The following is a 21,433-nucleotide window of genomic DNA, read 5'->3' on the forward strand; positions in this document are numbered from 1 at the left end:
CGGATCCTGGCTTCTCCCTTGCGGTGCCTAGCAGGGACAGTGGGGTCCATGATGTCTCCACGGCGATGGCTTGCCTCGGCATCGACACCTCCCCCGATGGCATGGTTCCCGGCGACATGATCCTAGCTCCATTATGGTCTCAGACAACAAAGATTGGATGCAATGCCTCACTCTGACTCACTGCATTGACATCCCTCTATTGGTCGCATGCTTTGGCATTGTTGACCTACATGAGGCGCATGTTAGTCAATTATGCGGCATGGCATTCCCCTAAAAGTGGTATTGGTACCTTGTATGATTCCAACCAGCATTATTTTGCACAATCAAATACACTCAAACGGAGCATCCGAATTTACACAGAAATTGGGGGCAATTCATAGAAAAGATAGTACTTCCTCCGTTCACAAATACGGTATAAGATTTCCTATCATTTTTCTAAATCGGATGTACTCCCCCATAAAGAAATATAAGAGCGTTTAGATCACTAGTTGTGATCTAAACAGCCCCAGCTCTTATATATCTTTACAGAGGAAGTATATGTTTTAGTTTGTTTGTTCATTCATTTGAGTCTTTATGCAGAACATATTGAACTATCCAAAACATTTGTATTTGTGAACAGAGAGAGTAGAATATTTCCTTCTAGAGTTTCAAGTAGCAACACTGCGAAAATACACAGGTGAACATGGTTCCATGCGCACCCATGTAAATGGTAAATTCGAAAAATACTAGAAAAATCAAAAAATATCTGAACTTTTGGGATGTTAAACTTGGTCCACCATTATACTCGTGTAAGAAATTTCGTGAAGGAATGACATCGGAGTATTCTATAGTGAAGAAAATACAGTCAGACCTTACTACTCCTTCAAATAGTGTTTTGGAATATAGCACACATTTTGTCTTTTTCGCCTAGAATGTCATGGGTGTCATTTCCTTGTGAAACTTCATATTCGAGTAGAATGGTCGGCTATGTATACTACAAAAAAGACTTAGATTTTTTTTATTTTTTCTAGTAATTTTTTTTTTCAAATTTGCTATTCATAACGGGTGCATGTGTAACCATGTCCCAAAAATTCCTGTCCCACTGGCTGGCATTTTTTTAAAGAAAAATCAGGCTGGCTTATCCTCGAGGCGTCCACACTCCTCGCCGCTGAGCCAGCCAGCTGAGCTGACTCCATGGCCGCCACTGTCGCCCCACCGGCGGCCCCGCCGCCCACCTCCGCCACCATCCGCTCCCTCACCGCCGCGGGGAACCACGCCGCCGCCCTCCGCGCGCTCTCCTCCCTCTCGGCCTCCTCCGCGCAGCTCGACCACTTCGCGCTCCCGCCGGCCATCAAGTCCGCTGCCGCGCTCCGGGACGGCCGCGCCGCGCGCGCGCTCCACGCGGCCGCCCTCCGCCGCGCGCTCCTCCACCGCCCCACCCCGGCCGCCGGCAACGCGCTCCTCACCGCCTACGCGCGCTGCGGCGACCTCGACGCGGCCCTCGCGCTCTTCGCCGCCACGCCGACGGAGCTCCGCGACGCCGTCTCCTACAACTCGCTCATCTCCGCGCTCTGCCTGTTCCGGCAGTGGGAGCGCGCGCTCGACGCCCTCCGGGGCATGCTCGCCGAGGGCCGCCACGACGTCAGCTCCTTCACCCTCGTCAGCGTGCTGCTCGCCTGCTCCCACCTCGCCGGCGACGACGGCCGCCGCCTCGGCCGCGAGGCCCACGCCTTCGCGCTCAAGCACGGCTTCCTCGACGCGGGCCGCGAGCGCTTCCCCTTCAACGCGCTGCTCTCCATGTACGCGCGCCTCGGCCTCGTCGACGACGCGCAGACGCTCTTCCGCAACACCGCGGCCGCGTTCTCCCCCGGCGGCGGCGACGTCGTGACGTGGAACACCATGATAAGCCTGCTCGTGCAGGGCGGCCGGTGCGGCGAGGCCGTGGAGGTGCTCCACGACATGGTGGCCCTCGCCGTGCGGCCGGACGGCGTGACGTTCGCGAGCGCGCTCCCGGCGTGCTCGCGGCTGGAGATGCTCGCCCTCGGCAGGGAGATCCACGCCGTCGTCCTCAAGGACGGCGACCTCGCCGCCAACTCGTTCGTGGCGAGCGCGCTGGTGGACATGTACGCCGGCAACGAGCGGGTGGGCAACGCGCGGAGGGTGTTCGACATGGTGCCGGAGCCCGGGCGGCAGCTGGGCATGTGGAACGCCATGATCTGCGGCTACGCGCAGGCCGGCATGGACGCGGAGGCGCTCCAGCTCTTCTCGCGGATGGAGGCGGAGGCCGGGTGCGCGCCCAGCGAGACCACCATGTCCGGCGTGCTCCCGGCGTGCGCGCGCTCCGAGGGGCTCGCCGGCAAGGAGGCCATGCACGGGTACGTGGTGAAGCGCGGCATGGCGGGCAACCGGTTCGTGCAGAACGCGCTCATGGACATGTACGCGCGCCTCGGCGAGATGGACGTGGCGCGCCGGATCTTCGCCATGATCGACCCCCGCGACGTCGTGTCCTGGAACACCCTCATCACCGGTTGCGTCGTGCAGGGGCACATCGCCGACGCGTTCCAGCTCGTCGCGGAGATGCAGCTGTCATCATCATCATCAATGGAAGAAGATGCCATTGTCATGCCAAACAACATCACGCTGATGACGCTCCTGCCGGGGTGCGCGGCTCTGGCGGCGCCGGCGAGGGGGAAGGAGATCCACGGGTACGCGGTGCGGCACGCGCTGGAGTCGGACATCGCCGTGGGCAGCGCGCTGGTGGACATGTACGCCAAGTGCGGCTGCCTGGCGGCGTCGAGGGCGGTGTTCGACCGGCTGCCGAGGAGGAACGTCATCACCTGGAACGTCCTCATCATGGCCTACGGGATGCACGGGCTCGGCGGCGACGCGGTGGCGCTCTTCGACCAGATGGCGGCGGGCGGCGAGGCGGCGCCCAACGAGGTCACCTTCATCGCCGCCCTGGCGGCGTGCAGCCACTCCGGGCTGGTCGACCGCGGGCTGGAGCTGTTCCGCGGCATGGAGAGGGACCACGGCGTGAAGCCGACGCCGGACCTCCACGCCTGCGTCGTCGACGTGCTCGGCCGGGCGGGGAGGCTCGACGAGGCGTACAACATCATCACCTCCATGCAGCCCGGCGAGCACCAGGTGTCGGCGTGGAGCAGCCTGCTGGGCGCGTGCCGGCTGCACCGGAACGTGTCGCTCGGCGAGGTCGCCGCCGAGCGGCTCTTCGAGCTGGAGCCCGACGAGGCCAGCCACTACGTGCTGCTCTGCAACATCTACTCGGCCGCCGGGATGTGGGAGAAGTCGGTGGCGGTGCGGGCGAGGATGCGGCGGCAGGGCGTGGCCAAGGAGCCCGGGTGCAGCTGGATCGAGCTCGACGGCGCGATCCACCGGTTCATGGCCGGCGAGTCATCCCACCCGGCGAGCGCCGAGGTGCACGCGCACATGGACGCGCTCTGGGAGCGGATGCGGCGCGAGGGGTACGCGCCGGACACATCGTGCGTGCTCCACGACGTCGGCGAGGCCGAGAAGGCGGCGATGCTCCGGTACCACAGCGAGAAGCTCGCCATCGCCCTCGGGCTGCTGCGGGCGCCGGCCGGCGCCGCCATCAGGGTGGCCAAGAACCTGAGGGTGTGCAACGACTGCCATGAGGCGGCCAAGTTCATTTCAAAGATGGTTGGGCGGGAGATTGTGCTCAGGGATGTCAGGAGGTTCCACCATTTCCGGGATGGCTCGTGCTCCTGTGGGGACTATTGGTAGAACACACGACCACTAAAAATTGTGTCTAGACCATCAAAACAGCATCAACTTGACAAAATCACAGGAAATATTCTTTACTTAGGATATCATATCAGGCTGTATCTGGATTTTTTATGAAGTGAAATAGTTAATAATTATTACTCCCTCTCTGATCTAAAACATCTCATATCAGTTTACAAAAAGGTAATACAATATTCTTGGGAACTCATACTAAGGGTCTCCATCAAAATCAGTTTGAAACTATGTTTCCAGTTATGAAATTCTTCCAATTCAGTTACAAGGTGTGTTAATTTTTTAGAAAAGTCTTAACTTCTTTATGTTTGACCAAGATTATAGGGCAAAAAATCAATATGTATAATACCAAATCAGTAACATTACAATTTTTTCATATTTTTTTATTTGATATTACAGATGTTGATATAATTCTATATAAACTTGGTCAAAATTAGAAATGTTTGACCTTATATTTTGGACTGGAGGTCCAAAGCAGGCAGGAAATGAGATAACCAGAAATTTCTACGGAAATATCACACATAAAACAGACATAAATAGGCACAGATATACGAAAATGTCGCGATTTAGGCACAAAGCAGGTGTCAAAGTGCAGGTCTAACTTCTTATAACACACAGACGACAAAGCAGTTGTCAAAGGACAGGTCCAACTTCTTATAACATGGTGTCAGCTAGACGATAAGCTTCGGTACGGGTACATAAGTGTTCTTGTTTACTAATGCTAGAGCTAGAACAGCATATGGAAACCGCCTCGCTACCATAACCGAGATAACTGTCCATCAGTCATAACCTCTTCTGTTGGGAGCTGGGGATCTTGAGCGCTGGACAGGAGATCGGCTGCGTTTTTACAGAAAAAAAATCATCAAACAACAGGAAACAGATGGTGTTAACAAATGAAGTTCTGGATAATCTTCCTCGCAAAAAGAACTGAATACTTGACGCTTATAAGAAGGTTTCTGCAACGTTATTGTTAGATGGGATCAAATGTTGGGACTAATCACAGAATTTCATAAGTGAATCATAACAATATAGGAGGCAGATAATATACACAGCAGTAAATGTTTATGCCAAAAAATAAAATAGAACACAATAACTAATCAGACTAAAGTGGTTTGGCTAATTCAAATGGTACGTAGCAGTGGCGTTGCCAGGATCAGAAATCCGTGATGTCATTTCAAATCTGTGATGTCAAATACGTGTGTTTTTATCAATTTTATATAAAAAGTTACATGATTTCTACTTGTGTACAAAGGATTTGCCAAAAACCTGTGTAGTCAATTGACCACCCTCCTCTCAACGTGGCTTCGCCACTGGTACGTAGATCCTAATGAAAGCATCTGCCAGCAGTACCAAGAATGCAACCATATGAAGATCAAACAAAAACAATGTAAGTGCCATTACCTTCGATAGCGATCACGAACAGGACTCCTGCTCCTGCCATATGCACCATACTGAGGACTCGCTGGACGACCATAGTCAGGACTAGGTCGTGACCTTCGGTACATTGGGCTGACAGAACGGCGATATGAACTGTCATCCGGCCTTCCATAGCCACCGCCTCTACTTGGCCTGTCATACTTGTCACCTGGTTCACTATCATCCCTGAAGGCATACTCAACAGAAATCACTCTGTCCAGTAACTTCCTGCAGAAGGATGAGAATTATTCAGGCATATTTTTACACTGTAAGACTGTTTTCAAACAATCCATACCACATAAGCTTATGAAACAGCATGCAATACAATTATTAAAAAATATAAACTTCTGTAGAAAAAACAGGTAGAACTGGTACCCAACCACCAACATGGCAACTGCAGTAAGATTCTGCTCAAAAACTGAACTTCTGTAGAAACAGGTGAACGTGATACTAACTACCAACATGCCAACTGACAGTCAGATTATGCTCACTATATAAACTCAAAAACAGGTGAAAGTGGCACTTACGTCAAATGAGTAGCATCAAGGGCTTTTGTGGCTTCTTCCTGAGTTTCAAATTGCACGAAAGCAAAGTTCTTCCTTATCCGAACATTTGAAATCCTCCCAAAATGACCAAAATGCCTTTCAAGATCACTGACTCTTGTGTTGATCGGGTCAAAGTTAATGACAAACAGGGTCTTGGTGGGCTTAGTATTCACTGGTGGTTTACTATAGCCATCACGGTCATCACGTCTGGTTCCACGGTCACCCTGTTAAATGAATCACCAGAGAAGAATTACAAAATGAACTGAAGCAAATATTACTCCCTCCGTTCACTTTTGTAAGACATTTTAGACATTTAAGACAGCAGCTAAAACAGTTCAATTTCAGCTGTCTTAAATGACTTACAAAAGTGAACAGAGGGAGTATTTCGAATACGACACAGTTTTACAACTTTCTCTGTGTTAAGGTTTAGTGGAGTTAGTTGCAAGACCAGCAAGAGATTACCCGTGACCACTCCACTGAAAGTCTGCGTCTCCCAGGGCCAAAGGGATAACCATCCAGAGCCCGTATGGCATCATCACCATCACGCTCATCCTCAAAGTAGACAAAAGCAAACCCTAAAAAAGGTAAATCCACAAGTAAGAACCATAGGAAATTAGATCGTGTGCCAGTCATTGTTCACCAACCATATTTTTATAGGACAAGCAACTAAAATACATGAACCAAATTCAATCAAATTCAAACCTGACAGAAACAGAAAAATACTGCACCTGCACAGATCTGATGGTATCAACAGAGCTATTGAGCTTACTGGTAGATTCCATTCATGACTAGGCATGGTGTTGTACAACTTATATCCAAAATTTCCAAAGTAAGAAGGTACGACTGGCGGCACTGAACATGCTTCACCATTCTACAGACCAAAGAGCCTCACAGACATTGCTTACTGAGACAGCGCACATAGCAAGTTATCAAGTTGATGCCTGGTGGATACTTCTAGTCGTGGCATGGTACGGCATGATGGAACTGATGGCATGGTATGGCATGATGGAACTGATGGCATGGCACGAATCGCATGATGATTGATGTCAGTCCCGGCAAGACATGCTTGGCAGTGGTAACATATTACAGTGCATCAGGAAAACGGATGGCCAAGTGCAGGGAGTGGTGGCCGGATGAGGCAGGAGTGAATGGAGGGTGAGTTGAGGAGCCCCGGGGGGAGCTATGTATGTTTGCCTCGGCAGTTCCTGCGTCAGAGTAAACATTTAAACATCGTGCTGCCAGCTATGCATATATTGCTTGCAACTACTTTTTTTTTTACATGACATGGACCACCATACAAGTTCAATATGTGTTCCACGCCATATATTTTACAGAACCAATGCTAACAGAGATTAACACCCCAGTTGTTGCATCACAGATTAATACAACTAATACTCAGATCATCTGTACAGATTATACTTTGTGTAAGGTGCCAAAAAAATAATACTCCGTATAAAGCAAACAGATTATCTCAAGGATTATTCTCTAATAATAAATCAAAACTAATCACAGGTTAAACTCGTTCCTCCACCTTTATACCCACAAAACATAGCATGAACAGATCGGTCTCAAGTGGCCACCGGCGGGCATCGCGGCCGGGGCGGCCGGGGTGGGGGGAGGGAGATCTGGCGGCGGATGGTGGAGTGCGGACCTGACTTCATGTCGATGCGCTCGATCCTGCCGTAGCGGTAGAAGAGGCGGTCGAGCTCCGAGTGACGGGTGTCGTAGTCCAGGTTCCCCACGAACACGGGCCTCATCCTCACCACCTGCCTGCGCGCGTCAAGGAGAGCGAGCGGTCAAATTCGCCGCCTGGGAAGGGGCGCCTCGCGGCGGCAGAGAGGAGAGGGGGGGAGGAGGAGGTGGAAGGCCTGGGGGTGAGCAGTACCTGCGTCGCGTCGCCGGAGAGGGGAGGGAGGGAGGGAGGTCGGCGGCTAGGTCTAGGTCTAGGGTTCTTCTCCGGCTTCGAGCTGCGGCGGTTTGCGCTGTGGTGCGATCCTTCTTCCCTTGTCCCCCTCTCGTCTTGTGCGGGCTGGACGGCTGGCTTGGGCTGCCGCGGCCTCTGCAGTAAATGGGTCGGCCCGTGTTGGCCGCGTGCTATTCGACCCAAGCACGGCCTGATAATCGTTTCTGGGCAAATCACGCAGGCGCGACGTGATGTGTGCCAAGCACGGCCCGTTTACTCACGGGCCGATTCACGCCTATTTAGCCAGGTCTTGGGCTTGGGCTAGACTCTCGCTGTTTCCAACCCTTCTCTATAATGTAAAAAGTAATAAGAAAGGTAAAAGTCCCTAAAAAGGGTAAAATAGTTTAATCCCTAATCATATATCCTATCATATCATATATACCCAAAAGTTGATCCCCGCTTTCTCAATGCCTTACCTTCACCCCCCCCCCCCAAAGAAAAGGTTCTCACATCACGTGGACATCACATCCATCTCAAAAAAAACCTACAAAAGCTTTTCTCAAAAAGAAAAAGGAAAAATCTCTCTTTCATCTTCCAAAAAAGAATTAAAAACTTTCTCACCGTGGCCAACCAGCATGGCCACGTGGCATAGCTGGTTGGCCGCCCTTCCAGGGCGCCTTAATGGGTTTAATTTCGATGGCATTTGATTATATGAACATTAATATTTCAATTAAAAATATATGCACTGAATTTTAAAATACAAGTACTTATTGTATAATTTTAATATATTTATTAAATATAGGTAACATAATATGATTATAACAATTAAAAAATTTGTATGCATGGTTGCATAATAAGGTGGGCTTTTTTCATGCATGATGCATGTTTTTTAACACAGTATAGTCGTAGATGTCATATACACTCACATACACTCACTCATATAAACGAGTTACGCACATCTTACCCCACCCCCGTGATGTTGAGTTGGCATCATATCTTGTTGTTGACGAAGTCACCACATGCATCTCGTAGTTGACGATGGGAACGTCTTCTTGCACTAAACGAACATCACCGAAAACCTGAAAAAAATCCAAAAAATTGTGAGCACTAGCGATACGACCACGACTCAGCTGGTGGTGTTGTTGTTCAGACTCAGACATCGTCGCTCGATAATGCACCACAGGTCAAAAATAATTATGTGTCAATAATACTTCAATTTGGTATTGATAGTAAAGAAGTCGAGGCTTTTGCTGCGACTACGGATAAAAATGCAACTAGGAAATTTCAGATAGGTTCTCTTGAGCCGGAAGACGAATACCAAGATAAAGAAATAGAAAAAGAACAGCATATGATATCATAGAGTTCTAGAGTTATCTTTAGGCAAGTCTTTGAAGTTTTTATTTATTTAAATTTTAGCCGTGAGAGTAGAGATAGGATTTTCCTTCCTTGCTTATCAAGTTGTTTAGATAGTTCGGCTGATATAAAATCCATGGTACGCCCATGTAAACAGCAGGTTATTTTATAAAATAGACACGATGTGTTTTTCAGGGTAGACACCCGTATCAAGTTTTGGAGGAATCTTTAGAAAAACCTCTATGTTGCGATTTCTACGAGGAAATTGTTTTTGCGCGTGACTACCGTTGTCGAGATTGGTTTTCTCGTGTTGAATCGTAAGGTTCACCCCTCTAATTCGCGTACATCGCATGTGCAGGCGAGAGGTTACTACAGCTGCTGAAGGTGGAGTGTCGTGAAAAGTCGGGCCGCAACAACAGATCGGATCTCACCTCGAGGTTCGGTTTACATCAACTAGTCATAAGATTAAGGCTTGAACCCCGGTGGACTAGTTCGACCACAAGAAACCTAACCATTTGAGCTACCTGGGTTTGCTGCATGGTTGCATGTTGATGTGGCATAGTTACATGTTAAGATGAATATGCTAGTGGGTATCAAGTACTTAGTACATATAGGATTATGTGTCACCTATTTCAGTGCATTTTTTAGTCTTCATACAATCAGAGGAATAAGAAGGCTAGTACAATTTTTAAAGTAAATTTAGTTTTTAATTGTCGTTTAGTGTCTACTCCCTCTGTTCCTAAATATAAGTCTTTGTAGAGGTTTCACTAGGTGGACTAAATATGGAGCAAAATGAATGAATCTACACTTAAAATGCATCTATATACATCCCATGTGGTTCATAGTGCAATCTCTACAAAGACTTGTATTTAGGAACGGAGGGAGTAGTTATCTACCCATTATAATAGTTTTTGTTTTCCTTGATAATTATCAAATCTAAGATGCCCTTTAGTGTCTTAAAAAAGGCAGAATAGTATAAACTCTGATGTAAACAAAGGGATGACTATTATGCAGTCGCATTTATGTAAAAAAAGATTATGTTCCATCCAACGGGTGCAACATCTCCCCCCCCCCCCCCCCCCCAAAGGTAAAAGTAGGGAAAAGAAGACAAAAGGAAAATAGCAAAAAGGTGGCGCTACTTTGAGTGGATCTAGATCTGAAGCTAGTTTATGTCTCAAATACTTTTTTTAATATTGCCAATTTCCGCCGGTGGTGTAGTGGAGTTTAGAGGTGAAGTGAAGTTTGCGTGTAGTAGAGCAGCACACTTAATGTTCTCTAAAGAATTTGATTAACCAGTAGGTAGTTGTGTTTTTTCAATTATTTATTAGGTCTTTGTACAATCCAATGTGCTTAGAAAAATAAACCAGTTTTTAAGCATTGACACTTGTTCGTGGAGGATAGACGCTTAATTAGGCATTCCTCCTGTAGAGATAAGCAATGATGCTTTAGAAAAACTCGGTTTATTTTACTAAGCATTTGCCCTAAGCATCTTGAATTGTACAAGTCCTTAAGCGGTTGCTTAATCGGGCTTCATTGGTTGTGGATTGTCGTAATATCTTTTCAGTTATATGTGTTTTAATTCATTACTTCCGCGAAAGTGCTCTTCTACTCTCGAGCTCAAATTAGCTAGGGATGAACAATACAATGAAAAAAGAATTCAAAAAATCTGAATTTTTTATGCTAAACTTTGACAAATGTTTTGTATGCTTGACAAATTTCATCACATAATGACATTCTTGGAAGTCATGGCAAAAAAGAACCAGCACCCCAAAATGCTTTAAAAATAGCATGTTTGGAGCATCGATTTTGTTTTTATTTCACGACTTTCGTGAATGTCCTATGATGATAATTTTTTGCAAACACACAAAATATTTGTCAAAGTTTGCCACATTTTTTTTTATTTCGCTGTTCATCAAAGAGGCATTTGAGCTCGATCGCGAGCATATACTCCACGTCCCTACTTATGTTGTTGTTCCCATTTTGCAGTTCCAGATATTAGCTATTGAGCGTGTCAAGGACCCATACTGCAGTTAATACGAGCAAAGTGTTGCAGATGTTTTTATGTAACTTTCCTTTAGTAATTCTCTTCCCCCCTGATTGTGAGTGTGGTGAGCCCGCCCCTAATCCCAATCAAACCAACTGGCTACCCACATAAAATTTACATAAATCTATTCGTAGGTGTAGCATTGCTCATTACTTTGTACGAATAAATAACAGTCGAGCTAAGCATGCACATTGGCATGGCAACAAGAGTGGTTAACTTTCCACCATTCGCTGTCCGGCCAGCTGCTAATCATGGTTCTAATCGCCAGTTGCCTACCTCATTGTCCTCTCATTTTTCACCATTATCAGTGTCCAGTGTAGCAATCATGCATGCTGTTTTTATGGAAAAATAAATCATGCATGATGTCATTTTTTTTGAGTTGTTGATTGTTTTTGAAATAGCTAACCACTTATTTCAAGCGGTGCATGATCTCATATGTTCACAATAGTAATTTTGGTTTTATGAATGAATGAATTCGAAAATACGCCAACACTGTTTCTTGCGTTATATTTGCTATGGCTCGTCATAATGTTGAGATAATAAGAAACATGAAGCGTGAGATGATGATCCGTGGGCACCATATATGCTGCTCTTTCCTTTTGCTAGGGAGAAATATTAGTCGCGTCATTTCTATTTATTTATTTTCTCCTCGATAACATTTGAAAAAGGAAATACAGAAGATGTCTAGGTGCCCATCGGCCATTGGCAGGACGCGAGTCCATCATCACTACCAAATCTATGTTCCATTTTCGCCATCATCACTCCACTATACGGTGCCAGGCCTCAATGTCTACAACAACCAAACCTACCAGCATGTCTAGCCACTAATAGAAAAAGGGTCAAATGTGAAGCACATTAGTGCCGGTTTGATTTTGAGCCGGCACTAATGTGTCCATTAGTGCCGGTTTCAACGGCTAGGCGGGCGGAGATCATTAGTACCGGTTCGTGAGCAACCTTTAGTACCGGTTCGTATCACGAACCGGTACTAATGAGGCTGCGTCAGGCTGTGGTCAGGCTGGGGCCATGAACCGGTACTATAGTTTCTTAGTAAGTTGTTTTTTAGTACCGGTTCGTGCCATGAACCGGTACTATAGTTTCTTAGTAAGCTGTTTTTAGTCCCACCTCGCGAAGAGAGAGGCACTAGGAGCGGTTTATAAGCCCTGAGTGCAGAGACGATGAAGGAGAGGCGCAATGCTCATCTGCACGTTGCTTAGCTTTGAGCCTTGAGGAATAGTGTAGACTGCACGGAGCTATGTGCAGTGCAGTTTGCACTATTCCGAAAGGCTTGAAGCTAATTAAGCATTGTGCCTCTTTTTTATGTTAAATAACTTATTACAACTCTGGACTTCTTGTGTTACGGCAAAAACTGGACGCACTTCGTGTACAAACTGGACAATCTCTTTCGAAGTATGAGGGTTTCTGACGAGAACTCATCTGTTACATGGGCAACTTCATTTTTTTAAACTTATTACAACTCCAGACTTTTTTGTGTTCCGTACACATCATTCAAAACGACGTCATCAATTTTCAAAACTTTCTGACATCATTTGCTATTTTTCACTCATTTATCGATTTGTTTAGAGAGCTAAATAACCGTGAAATTGAAAATCACTACAAAATGAACTCTGAAAATGTCGAAACTTGGCATGGTATCATCATTTCACCCACATAGCATGTGCAAAGAGTAGAGAGAGTTACGGCAAAAACTGGACGCACTTCGTGTACAAACTGAACAATCTCTTTCGAAGTATCAGGGTTTCTGACGAGAACTCATCTGTTACATGGGCACTTCATTTTTTTAAACTTATTACAACTCCAGACTTTTTTGTGTTCCGTACACATCATTCAAAACGACGTCATCAATTTTCAAAACTTTCTGACATCATTTGCTATTTTTTTAGTCATTTACCGATTGTTTAGAGAGCTAAATGACCGTGAAATTAAAAATCACTACAAAATGAACTCTGAAAATGTCGAAACTTGGCATGGTATCATCATTTCACCCACATAGCATGTGCAAAAGAGTAGAGAGGGTTACGACAAAAACTGGACGCACTTCGTGTACAAACTGGACAATCTCTTTTGGAGTATCAAGGTTTCAGACGAGAACTCATCTGTTACACTGGCTTTTAAACTTATTACAACTCCAGAGTTTTTTGCGTTCCGTACACACTATTCAGAGCGACGTCATCAATTTTCAAAACTTTCTGACATCATTTGCTATTTTTTAGTCATTTACCGATTTGTTTAAAGAGCTAAATGACCGTGCAATTGAAAATCACTACAAAATGAACTCTGAAAATGTCGAAACTTGGCATGGTATCATCATTTCACCCACATAGCATGTGCAAAAGAGTAGACAGGGTTACGGCAAAAACTGGACGCACTTCGTGTACAAAACTGGACAATCTCTTTCGGAGTATCAGGGTTTCGGACGAGAACTCATCTGTTACACTGGCACTTTATTTTTTTTAACTTATTACTACTCCAGACTTTTTTGCGTTCCGTACGCACCATTCAAAGCGACGTCATCAATTTTTAAAACTTTCTGACATCATTTGCTATTTTTCAGTCATTTACCGATTTGTTTAGAGAGCTAAACGACTGTGAAATTGAAAATCACTACAAAATGAACTCTGAAAATGTCGAAACTTGGCATGGTATCATCATTTCACCCACATAGCATGTGCAAAAGAGTAGAGAGGGTTACGGCAAAAACTGGACGCACTTCGTGTACAAACTGGACAATCTCTTTCGAAGTATCAGGGTTTCTGACGAGAACTCATCTGTTACATGGGCACTTCATTTTTTTAAACTTATTACAACTCCAGACTTTTTTGTGTTCCGTACACATCATTCAAAACGACGTCATCAATTTTCAAAATTTTCTGACATCATTTGCTATTTTTCACTCATTTATCGATTTGTTTAGAGAGCTAAATGACCGTGAAATTGAAAATCACTACAAAATGAACTCTGAAAATGTCGAAACTTGGCATGGTATCATCATTTCACCCACATAGCATGTGCAAAGAGTAGACAGGGTTACGGCAAAAACTGGACGCACTTCGTGTACAAACTGAACAATCTCTTTCGAAGTATCAGGGTTTCGGACGAGAACTCATCTGTTACACTGGCACTTCATTTTTTAAACTTATTACAACTCCAGACTTTTTTTGCGTTCTGTACACACCATTCAAAGTTACGTCATCAATTTTCAAAATTTCTGACATCATTTGCTATTTTTTAGTCATTTACCGATTCGTTTAGAGAGCTAAATGACCGTGAAATTGAAAATCACTACAAAATGAACTCTGAAAATGTCAAAACTTGGCATGGTATCATCATTTCACCCACATAGCATGTGCAAAAGAGTAGAGAGGGTTACGGCAAAAACTGGACGCACTTCGTGTACAAACTGGACAATCTATTTCGAAGTATGAAGGTTTCGGACGAGAACTCATCTGTTACATGGGCACTTCGTTTTTTTAAACTTATTACAACTCCAGACTTTTTTGCGTTTCGTACACACCATTCAAAGCGACATCATCAATTTTCAAAAACTTTCTGACATCATTTGCTATTTTTAGTCATTACCGATTTGTTTAGAAAGCTAAATGACCGTGATATTGAAAATCACTACAAAATGAACTCTGAAAATATCGAAACTTGGCATGATATCATCATTTCACCCACATAGCATGTGCAAAAGAGTAAAGAGGGTTACGGCAAAAACTGGACGCACTTCGTGTACAAACTGGACAATCTCTTTCGGAGTATCACGGTTTCGGACGAGAACTTATCTGTTACACTGGCATTTCATTATTTTAAACTTATTACAACTCCAGACTTTTTTTGCGTTTCGTACGCACCATTCAAAGCGACGTCATCAATTTTCAACACTTTCTGACATCATTTGCTATTTTTCAGTCATTTACCGATTTGTTTAGAGAGCTAAATGACCGTGAAATTGAAAATCACTACAAAATGAACTCTGAAAATGTCGAAACTTGGCATGGTATCATCATTTCACCCACATAGCATGTGCAAAAGAGTAAAGAGGGTTACGGCAAAAACTGGACGCACTTCGTGTACAAACTGGACAATCTCTTTCGGAGTATCACGGTTTCGGACGAGAACTTATCTGTTACACTGGCATTTCATTATTTTAAACTTATTACAACTCCAGACTTTTTTTGCGTTTCGTACGCACCATTCAAAGCGACGTCATCATTTTTCAACACTTTCTGACATCATTTGCTATTTTTCAGTCATTTACCGATTTGTTTAGAGAGCTAAATGACCGTGAAATTGAAAATCACTACAAAATGAACTCTGAAAATGTCGAAACTTGGCATGGTATCATCATTTCACCCACATAGCATGTGCAAAAGAGTAGAGAGGGTTACGGCAAAAACTGGACGCACTTCGTGTACAAACTGGACAATCTCTTTCAAGTATCAGAGTTTCTGACGAGAACTCATCTGTTACACTGGCACTTCATTTTTTAAACTTATTACAACTCAAGACTTTTTTGCGTTCCGTACGCACCATTCAAAGTGACGTCATCAATTTTCAACACTTTCTGACAACATTTGCTATTTTTCAGTCATTTACCGATTTGGGGAAAAGAAAAAAACTATATAAAAAACTAATCAGAAATAAATAGAAGAAAATAAAAAAACAGAAAAGAAAAAAGTATATAAAAAACTACTCAGAAATAAATAGAAGAAAATAAATAAAGAAGAAAAGAAAAAAACTATATAAAAAATTATTGGGGCGCTGCCTAGTGGGCCTGCTAGACCACGGGCGTGGAAATTCAGGCCCACAAGGGCCAACAGGCTCACAGGGCAGCGTGCCATAGTTAGGCCCAGAAGCCTGCTTTACAAGGGAGTTGAAAGTAGCAGCCGCGGCTGGGTTTATAAACCAGTGCGGCTGCCCTTCGCCCGACGAGGGGGGACTAAACTTTCTACACCGCGGGTGGCAGCGCACCCCCTTTAGTACCGGTTGGTAGCCCAACCCGGTACTAAAGGTGGGTCTTTAGTACCGGTTGGAGCCACCAACCGGTACTAAAGGCCTGCTCTTCCCGCCTCTTGGCCTGGCCAAAATAGGCCTTTAGTACCGGTTGGTGGATCAAACCGGTACTAATGGCCACCGCTATATAAGCAACACTTACGAATATTTTCAGTTCGTTTTAGTTTGTTCTTCGCCCCCGTCGCCGCCCCTGTCGCGCCCCAGCCCGTCCCTGTCGCCGTCGTCGTCGCCGCCCCCGTCGCCGCCCCAGCCGGCCCCCGTCGTCGCGCGACCCGCCGCCCCGTCGTCGCCGTCTCGCGCCGTCGCCTCCGGCCCGCCGCCCGTCTTCGCCGTCCCCATCGCCCCCGGCCCGCCGCCCCGTACGTGTCGCCGTCTCGCGCCGTCGCCCCCAGCCCGCCGCCCGTATGCCGCCGCCCCGCTCGTACACACACACACACACATACACACACACACATACACACACAGAGACACACACACACATTTTTTTACTTATTTTCTGTTTTCTGTTGTTTAGATTAATGCATGTCAAATTTTCTGTTGAATTAATATAACTAGTTTATTTTTAGTAAATGCTTAGTTGAACTAGTTGAAATAATAGAACTAGTTTATTTTTAGTAAGAAAATTTAGGTATATGAGATTTGATGATCTAATTAAAATATTAATATATATAGCTACTTTATATATTTTAGTAATAAAATTAATATAACTAGTTCATTTTTAGTAAATTCTTAGTTGAATTTGTTGAATTAATAGAACTAGTTTATTTTTAGTAAGAAAATTTAGGTATATGAGATTTGATGATCTAATTAAAATATTACTATATATAGCTACTTTATATATATTTTTAGTAAGAAAATTAATAGAACTAGTTTATTTTTAGTAAATTCTTAGTTGAATTAATAGAACTAGTTTATTTTTAGTAAGAAAATTTAGATATCTGAGATTTGATGATCTAATTAAAATATTACTATATAGAACTAGCTACTTTATTTTAGTAAGAAAATTAATAGAACAAGTTTATTTTTATTAAATGCTTAGTTGAATTAGTTCAATTAATAGAACTAGTTGAACTAATAGAAGTAGTTGAATTAGTTGAATTAATAGAACTAGTAAGTGTTTAATGTTTCACCTATATGAACATAGGAAATGTCGTCTGACGATGAAAAAGATTTCATTAAGTGCAAATTCTGTGAAGACCAGCGCGGCCTGTGCGACAGAAATTTCCTTGTTGATGATAGGCGCTTCAGCATCAAGCTGGATGAGACCTTCGAAGTGGATACAGTAAGTCACAACGACAAGTCTTTTTTCGTAATTAAGCATGACTTATATATGCTTCATTTGCTTCAACTTATAATTTTAAATTTTCACTATTCTACTAGCGCATCCCCTGCCATGCAAGAATTTTTGTCTTGGATAAGATAGGTTTCAGTGCTATGTAAACTATGAAGGTAAAGAGAGTTTACCTGAAGACCGAGCATCACTAGTAGAAAACAGGGCTTAGGTCACAGGGCAGTTTTCACATTAGCCCCAGTTCGTGCGGCCAGGGGCCTGCCGGGCCTCGTGGGGGCATTGGTCCCGGTTCGTCTGGACCCTTTGGTCCCGGTTGGTGGGACAACCCGGGACCAATGGGCCACGCTCCTGGCCCACCACCCTTTAGTCCCGGTTCATACCACAAACCGGGACTAAAGGGCTGGTCCTAGTTGCGGCCAGTGTTTAGTCCCACCTCGCCAACCGAAGGGCGCTCACACCAGTTTATAAGCCCGTCCCTCTATGCCTTGTTGAGCTTCTCTTAAAGTGAAAATAGATGCCCTTATACAGGGAATTTCACCTAAATTCACAGTAAATTGAAATTTACTGTGAATTTAGGTTTAATTTTCTCTATAAGCGCATCTATGTTCATTTTTTATATTTATAAAATAAATAAACCTTAATAAAATAAATAAAACTAAATAAACCTTAATAAAATAAACTATAGTAACTACAATAAATAAACCTTAATAAATTAAGTAAAAATAGCAGCAGTAAAATAAATAAAAATAGCAGCAGTAAAATAAATAAAAATAAAATAATTAAAGTAAAATACATAAGTAATTAGAAATAAAATAAATACGTTTTTTGTTGTAAGTAGAAACAAAACAAAACAAATAAAGCAAAAGAGAAAAAAAACACGTCCCTCTCTGCCTTGTTGAGCTCCTCTCAAAATGAAAATAGATTGTCCGTTTTGTACACGAAGTGCATCCAGTTTTTGCCGTAACCCTCTCAACTTTATTGCACATGCTATGTGGATGAAATGATGATACCATGCCAACTTTCAACCTTCTCAGAGTTCATTTGAAATGCTTTTCAATTTTAGGGTCTTATAGCTCAAAATAATTAGTACATGCATGAAAAATAACAAATGAAGTCGGAAAGGATTGAAAAATGAGGATGTGGCTTTGAATGGTGCATTTTGAACACACAAAAAGTAGGAGTTCAAATAAGTTTTAAAAAATGAAACCCTTTGTAACAGACGAGTTTCCGGATGAAATCCTGATACTTTGAAAGAGATTGTCCGTTTTGTACACGAAGTGCATCCAGTTTTTGCCGTAACCCTCTCAACTTTCTTGCACATGCTATGTGGATGAAATGATGATATCATGCCAACTTTCAACCTTTTTAGAGTTCATTTGAAATGCTTTTCAATTTTAGGTCTTATAGCTCAAAATAATTAGTAAATGCATGAAAAATAACAAATGAAGTTAGAAAGGATTGAAAAATGGTGATGTAGCTTTGAATGGTGCATTTTGAACACACAAAAAGTCAGGAGTTCAAATAAGTTTTAAAAAATGAAATCCCTTTGTAACAGACGAGTTTCCGTATAAAATTTAAACTATTCAAATTTGGAAACTAATGGAGTAACAGAAAATTTATAATTATTCTGAGCTAAAAGCAAAAAGAATAAAAAAATAAAGCAAAAATCAAAAGAAAATAAATAATTCAAAAAACAAAAAAATACTGGAAAAAATAAAAAAATGCTGCCTAATGGGCCACACGGCCTGCATACGACTAGAAACCCATCTGCACATGGGCCAGGATGCAGGCCCGCAGGCCCAATAGGCCCAACAGGGCAGTGACAAAGGTAGGCATGTAATGCCTGCATATTAGAGAGGAGCTCAGCACCTGAGCTGCAACGCAACTTATAAACAGGTGCTGAGCTCTCTCAGCTAGCGAGGTGGGACTAAACTTCCCACCGCACCGCGCCAGCACATTAGTCCCGGTTGGTGCCTCCAACCGGAACCAATGCTCCCCTTTGGTCCCGGTTGGTGCCACCAACCGGGACCAAAGCCCTCTACTTCCCGCCCTTTGGGCTGGTGAAAAGAGGCCTTTGGTCCCGGTTGGTGCCACCAACCGGGACTAAAGGGTGGTCATTGGTTCCGGTTTGTGCGTTGAACCGGGACCAAAGCCTTTGCTATATAAGCCAGCACTTAGGAAATTTTCAGATTTCCATCGCCAGTTTCCCCCCGCCCGACGACGCCGCGAGCTCGATCTACGCCGCCAGGCTGCCCCGCCGCCGTCGCCGTCGCCCGTGCCCCCGAGCCCACTCCATCGCCCGTCGCCATCGTCCTCCGCCCCCCGCCGCCGTCGGCCTCCGCCGCGCGCCCCCGAGCCGTCGCCCGTACGTCACCGTCGCCCTCCGCCCCCGGCCCGCCGCGGTCGCCGTCGCCCTCCGCCACCCACACCGTCGCCCTCCGCCGCCCACGCCGTCGCCCTCCATCGCCCGATGTGAGCCGCCGCCACGCCACGACTCTGTTTATTTTTTTCATATAATTTGTATTATTTTTTTGTTCATTGCATTTTTTCATATATATAATGTATATATATATGTATGTGGTAGCTATATGATGAATGGATGTGGCTATGTATGTATGAATATAATGTTCATACAATTTTTTTTGTTTATATACGTTTTTTTCATATATGTATTAATTTTTTATTGAGGTTAATTATTAGTACATATCGATTTTAGGTTAGTGCTTAGTAGTTGAACTAGCTAGTTGATTTAATAAAACTATTTGATTTAATTTTACTATATATAGAAGTAGTTTATTTTTAGTAAGAACTACTTTATTTTATATATTTATAGTAAGTGCTTAGTAGTTGAACTAGTTGATTAATTAATAGAACTATTTTATTAAATTTTACTATATATAGAAGTAGTTTATTTTTAGTAAGAACTACTTTATTTTATTTATTTATAGTAAGTGCTTCGTAGTTGAACTAGTTGATTAATTAATAAAACTACTTTATTTTATTTATAGTAAGTGCTTAATTAGTAGTTGAACTAGTTGATTTAACAAAACTAGTTTATTTTACTATAGAAGTAGTTTATTTTTAGCAAGGAAATTAATAGAACTAGTTTGTTTTTTTAGTTAAAGCAATTATTCCCGCATCGACGTCGACGATGCCTATCCCGCATCCTCGTCGTCGACTCGGCGGAGGAGGCCGGCTTGATCAGAGGGGCCATGTCCGGGACTGGGCTCCGCCGGCTGGTTTTGGGAGGTGCTACCTTCCGGTGGGCGTAGGTTGGTGAGGAACCAGCCCGTCGTTGACCCGATCCTTGTTTGGTGGCGCTCGCGTGGGCCAGTGACGGTGCCGAGGCTTCCGGACACCGCGGAGGTGGTACGTCACCGTGTCAGCGAGGAGGACCAGCACGTCCGTCGCTACATGGTTGCGTTGGAGGGCAGGTTCGACAATACCTGGCAGGTTCTTCAGGGATCTCACTGGAGCTATGATCCTGTGATGGTTCCGTCCCTTTGGGTGTCCACCGCCCGCGCCGATACCCGTCGGGCGCTACTGTTCTAGCTGTACTAGCGATGCTATATGTATGATAGTATTCGAGGTGTATTAGTGATAATATTCGACGATGTACGGACGCATGGAGATGATGTAGTTTTGCTTATAATTGAATGCATCCTAATTTGAATACTACTTTATTTTGTGATTTGATTTTGCTTATTGAATGCTCAAAGTGGAAAACTACTCCGATCCTACTTTGAATGCTAAAATTGGAGAGCACTATGATTAGTTGATAGCTTACAGGGTTTTTGTTTTCGCAGAAATCTAGGAGCCCCCGGCCCCTCCATCATCCCCGCCGTCGTCCCCGTCACCGCCCCCTCTGACATCGAGGTGAGACCAGCCAAATCCTCTTTTAGAAAGATAATTAAACGATATTTCGGGTTGACTGTAAGTCTGTCGAGTCTCCACCATATATGAGAGGACGAAGAATCCCGACTGTTGTCGTGGGGGTAGCTTCTCCTTCGTTCCCGTGTGCTAGACAATTTGGTGTAATGCACTCGAGAACGAAAGGAGGAGCTACCATCACCGACGGTCACAAATGTCAGAGAGAA

At 44.3% G+C, this 21,433-nt stretch overlaps 2 protein-coding genes across 3 annotated transcripts; one reads left to right on the plus strand and one right to left on the minus strand.

Moving 5' to 3' along the window:
- The first annotated feature begins 1,107 nt into the window (after positions 1-1,107).
- On the plus strand, positions 1,108-3,883 carry LOC123050968 (pentatricopeptide repeat-containing protein At3g57430, chloroplastic). The gene has a single exon (XM_044473691.1). The coding sequence runs from the start codon at positions 1,174-1,176 to the stop codon at positions 3,736-3,738; it is 2,565 nt and encodes an 854-aa protein (XP_044329626.1). The 5' UTR covers positions 1,108-1,173; the 3' UTR covers positions 3,739-3,883.
- Positions 3,884-4,332: 449 nt separating this feature from the next.
- Positions 4,333-7,733, minus strand: LOC123050970 (serine/arginine-rich splicing factor RS31). 2 transcript variants are annotated; one of them, XM_044473692.1, is made up of 6 exons: positions 7,597-7,733; positions 7,363-7,481; positions 6,174-6,286; positions 5,694-5,935; positions 5,152-5,394; positions 4,333-4,587 (listed from the first exon to the last, which is right to left on the minus strand). In XM_044473692.1, the coding sequence occupies exons 2-6, from the start codon at positions 7,466-7,468 to the stop codon at positions 4,530-4,532; spliced, it is 762 nt and encodes a 253-aa protein (XP_044329627.1). In that variant the 5' UTR covers positions 7,469-7,481; positions 7,597-7,733; the 3' UTR covers positions 4,333-4,529. The 2 variants fall into 2 exon arrangements, with proteins under 2 accessions (XP_044329627.1, XP_044329628.1); XM_044473693.1 differs by lacking the exons at positions 7,363-7,481; positions 7,597-7,733 and adding an exon at positions 6,414-6,781.
- Between the last annotated feature and the right edge of the window lie 13,700 nt (positions 7,734-21,433).

Source organism: Triticum aestivum, chromosome 2D (assembly GCF_018294505.1).
Source record: "Triticum aestivum cultivar Chinese Spring chromosome 2D, IWGSC CS RefSeq v2.1, whole genome shotgun sequence".
Taxonomy (NCBI): Eukaryota; Viridiplantae; Streptophyta; class Magnoliopsida; order Poales; family Poaceae; genus Triticum; species Triticum aestivum.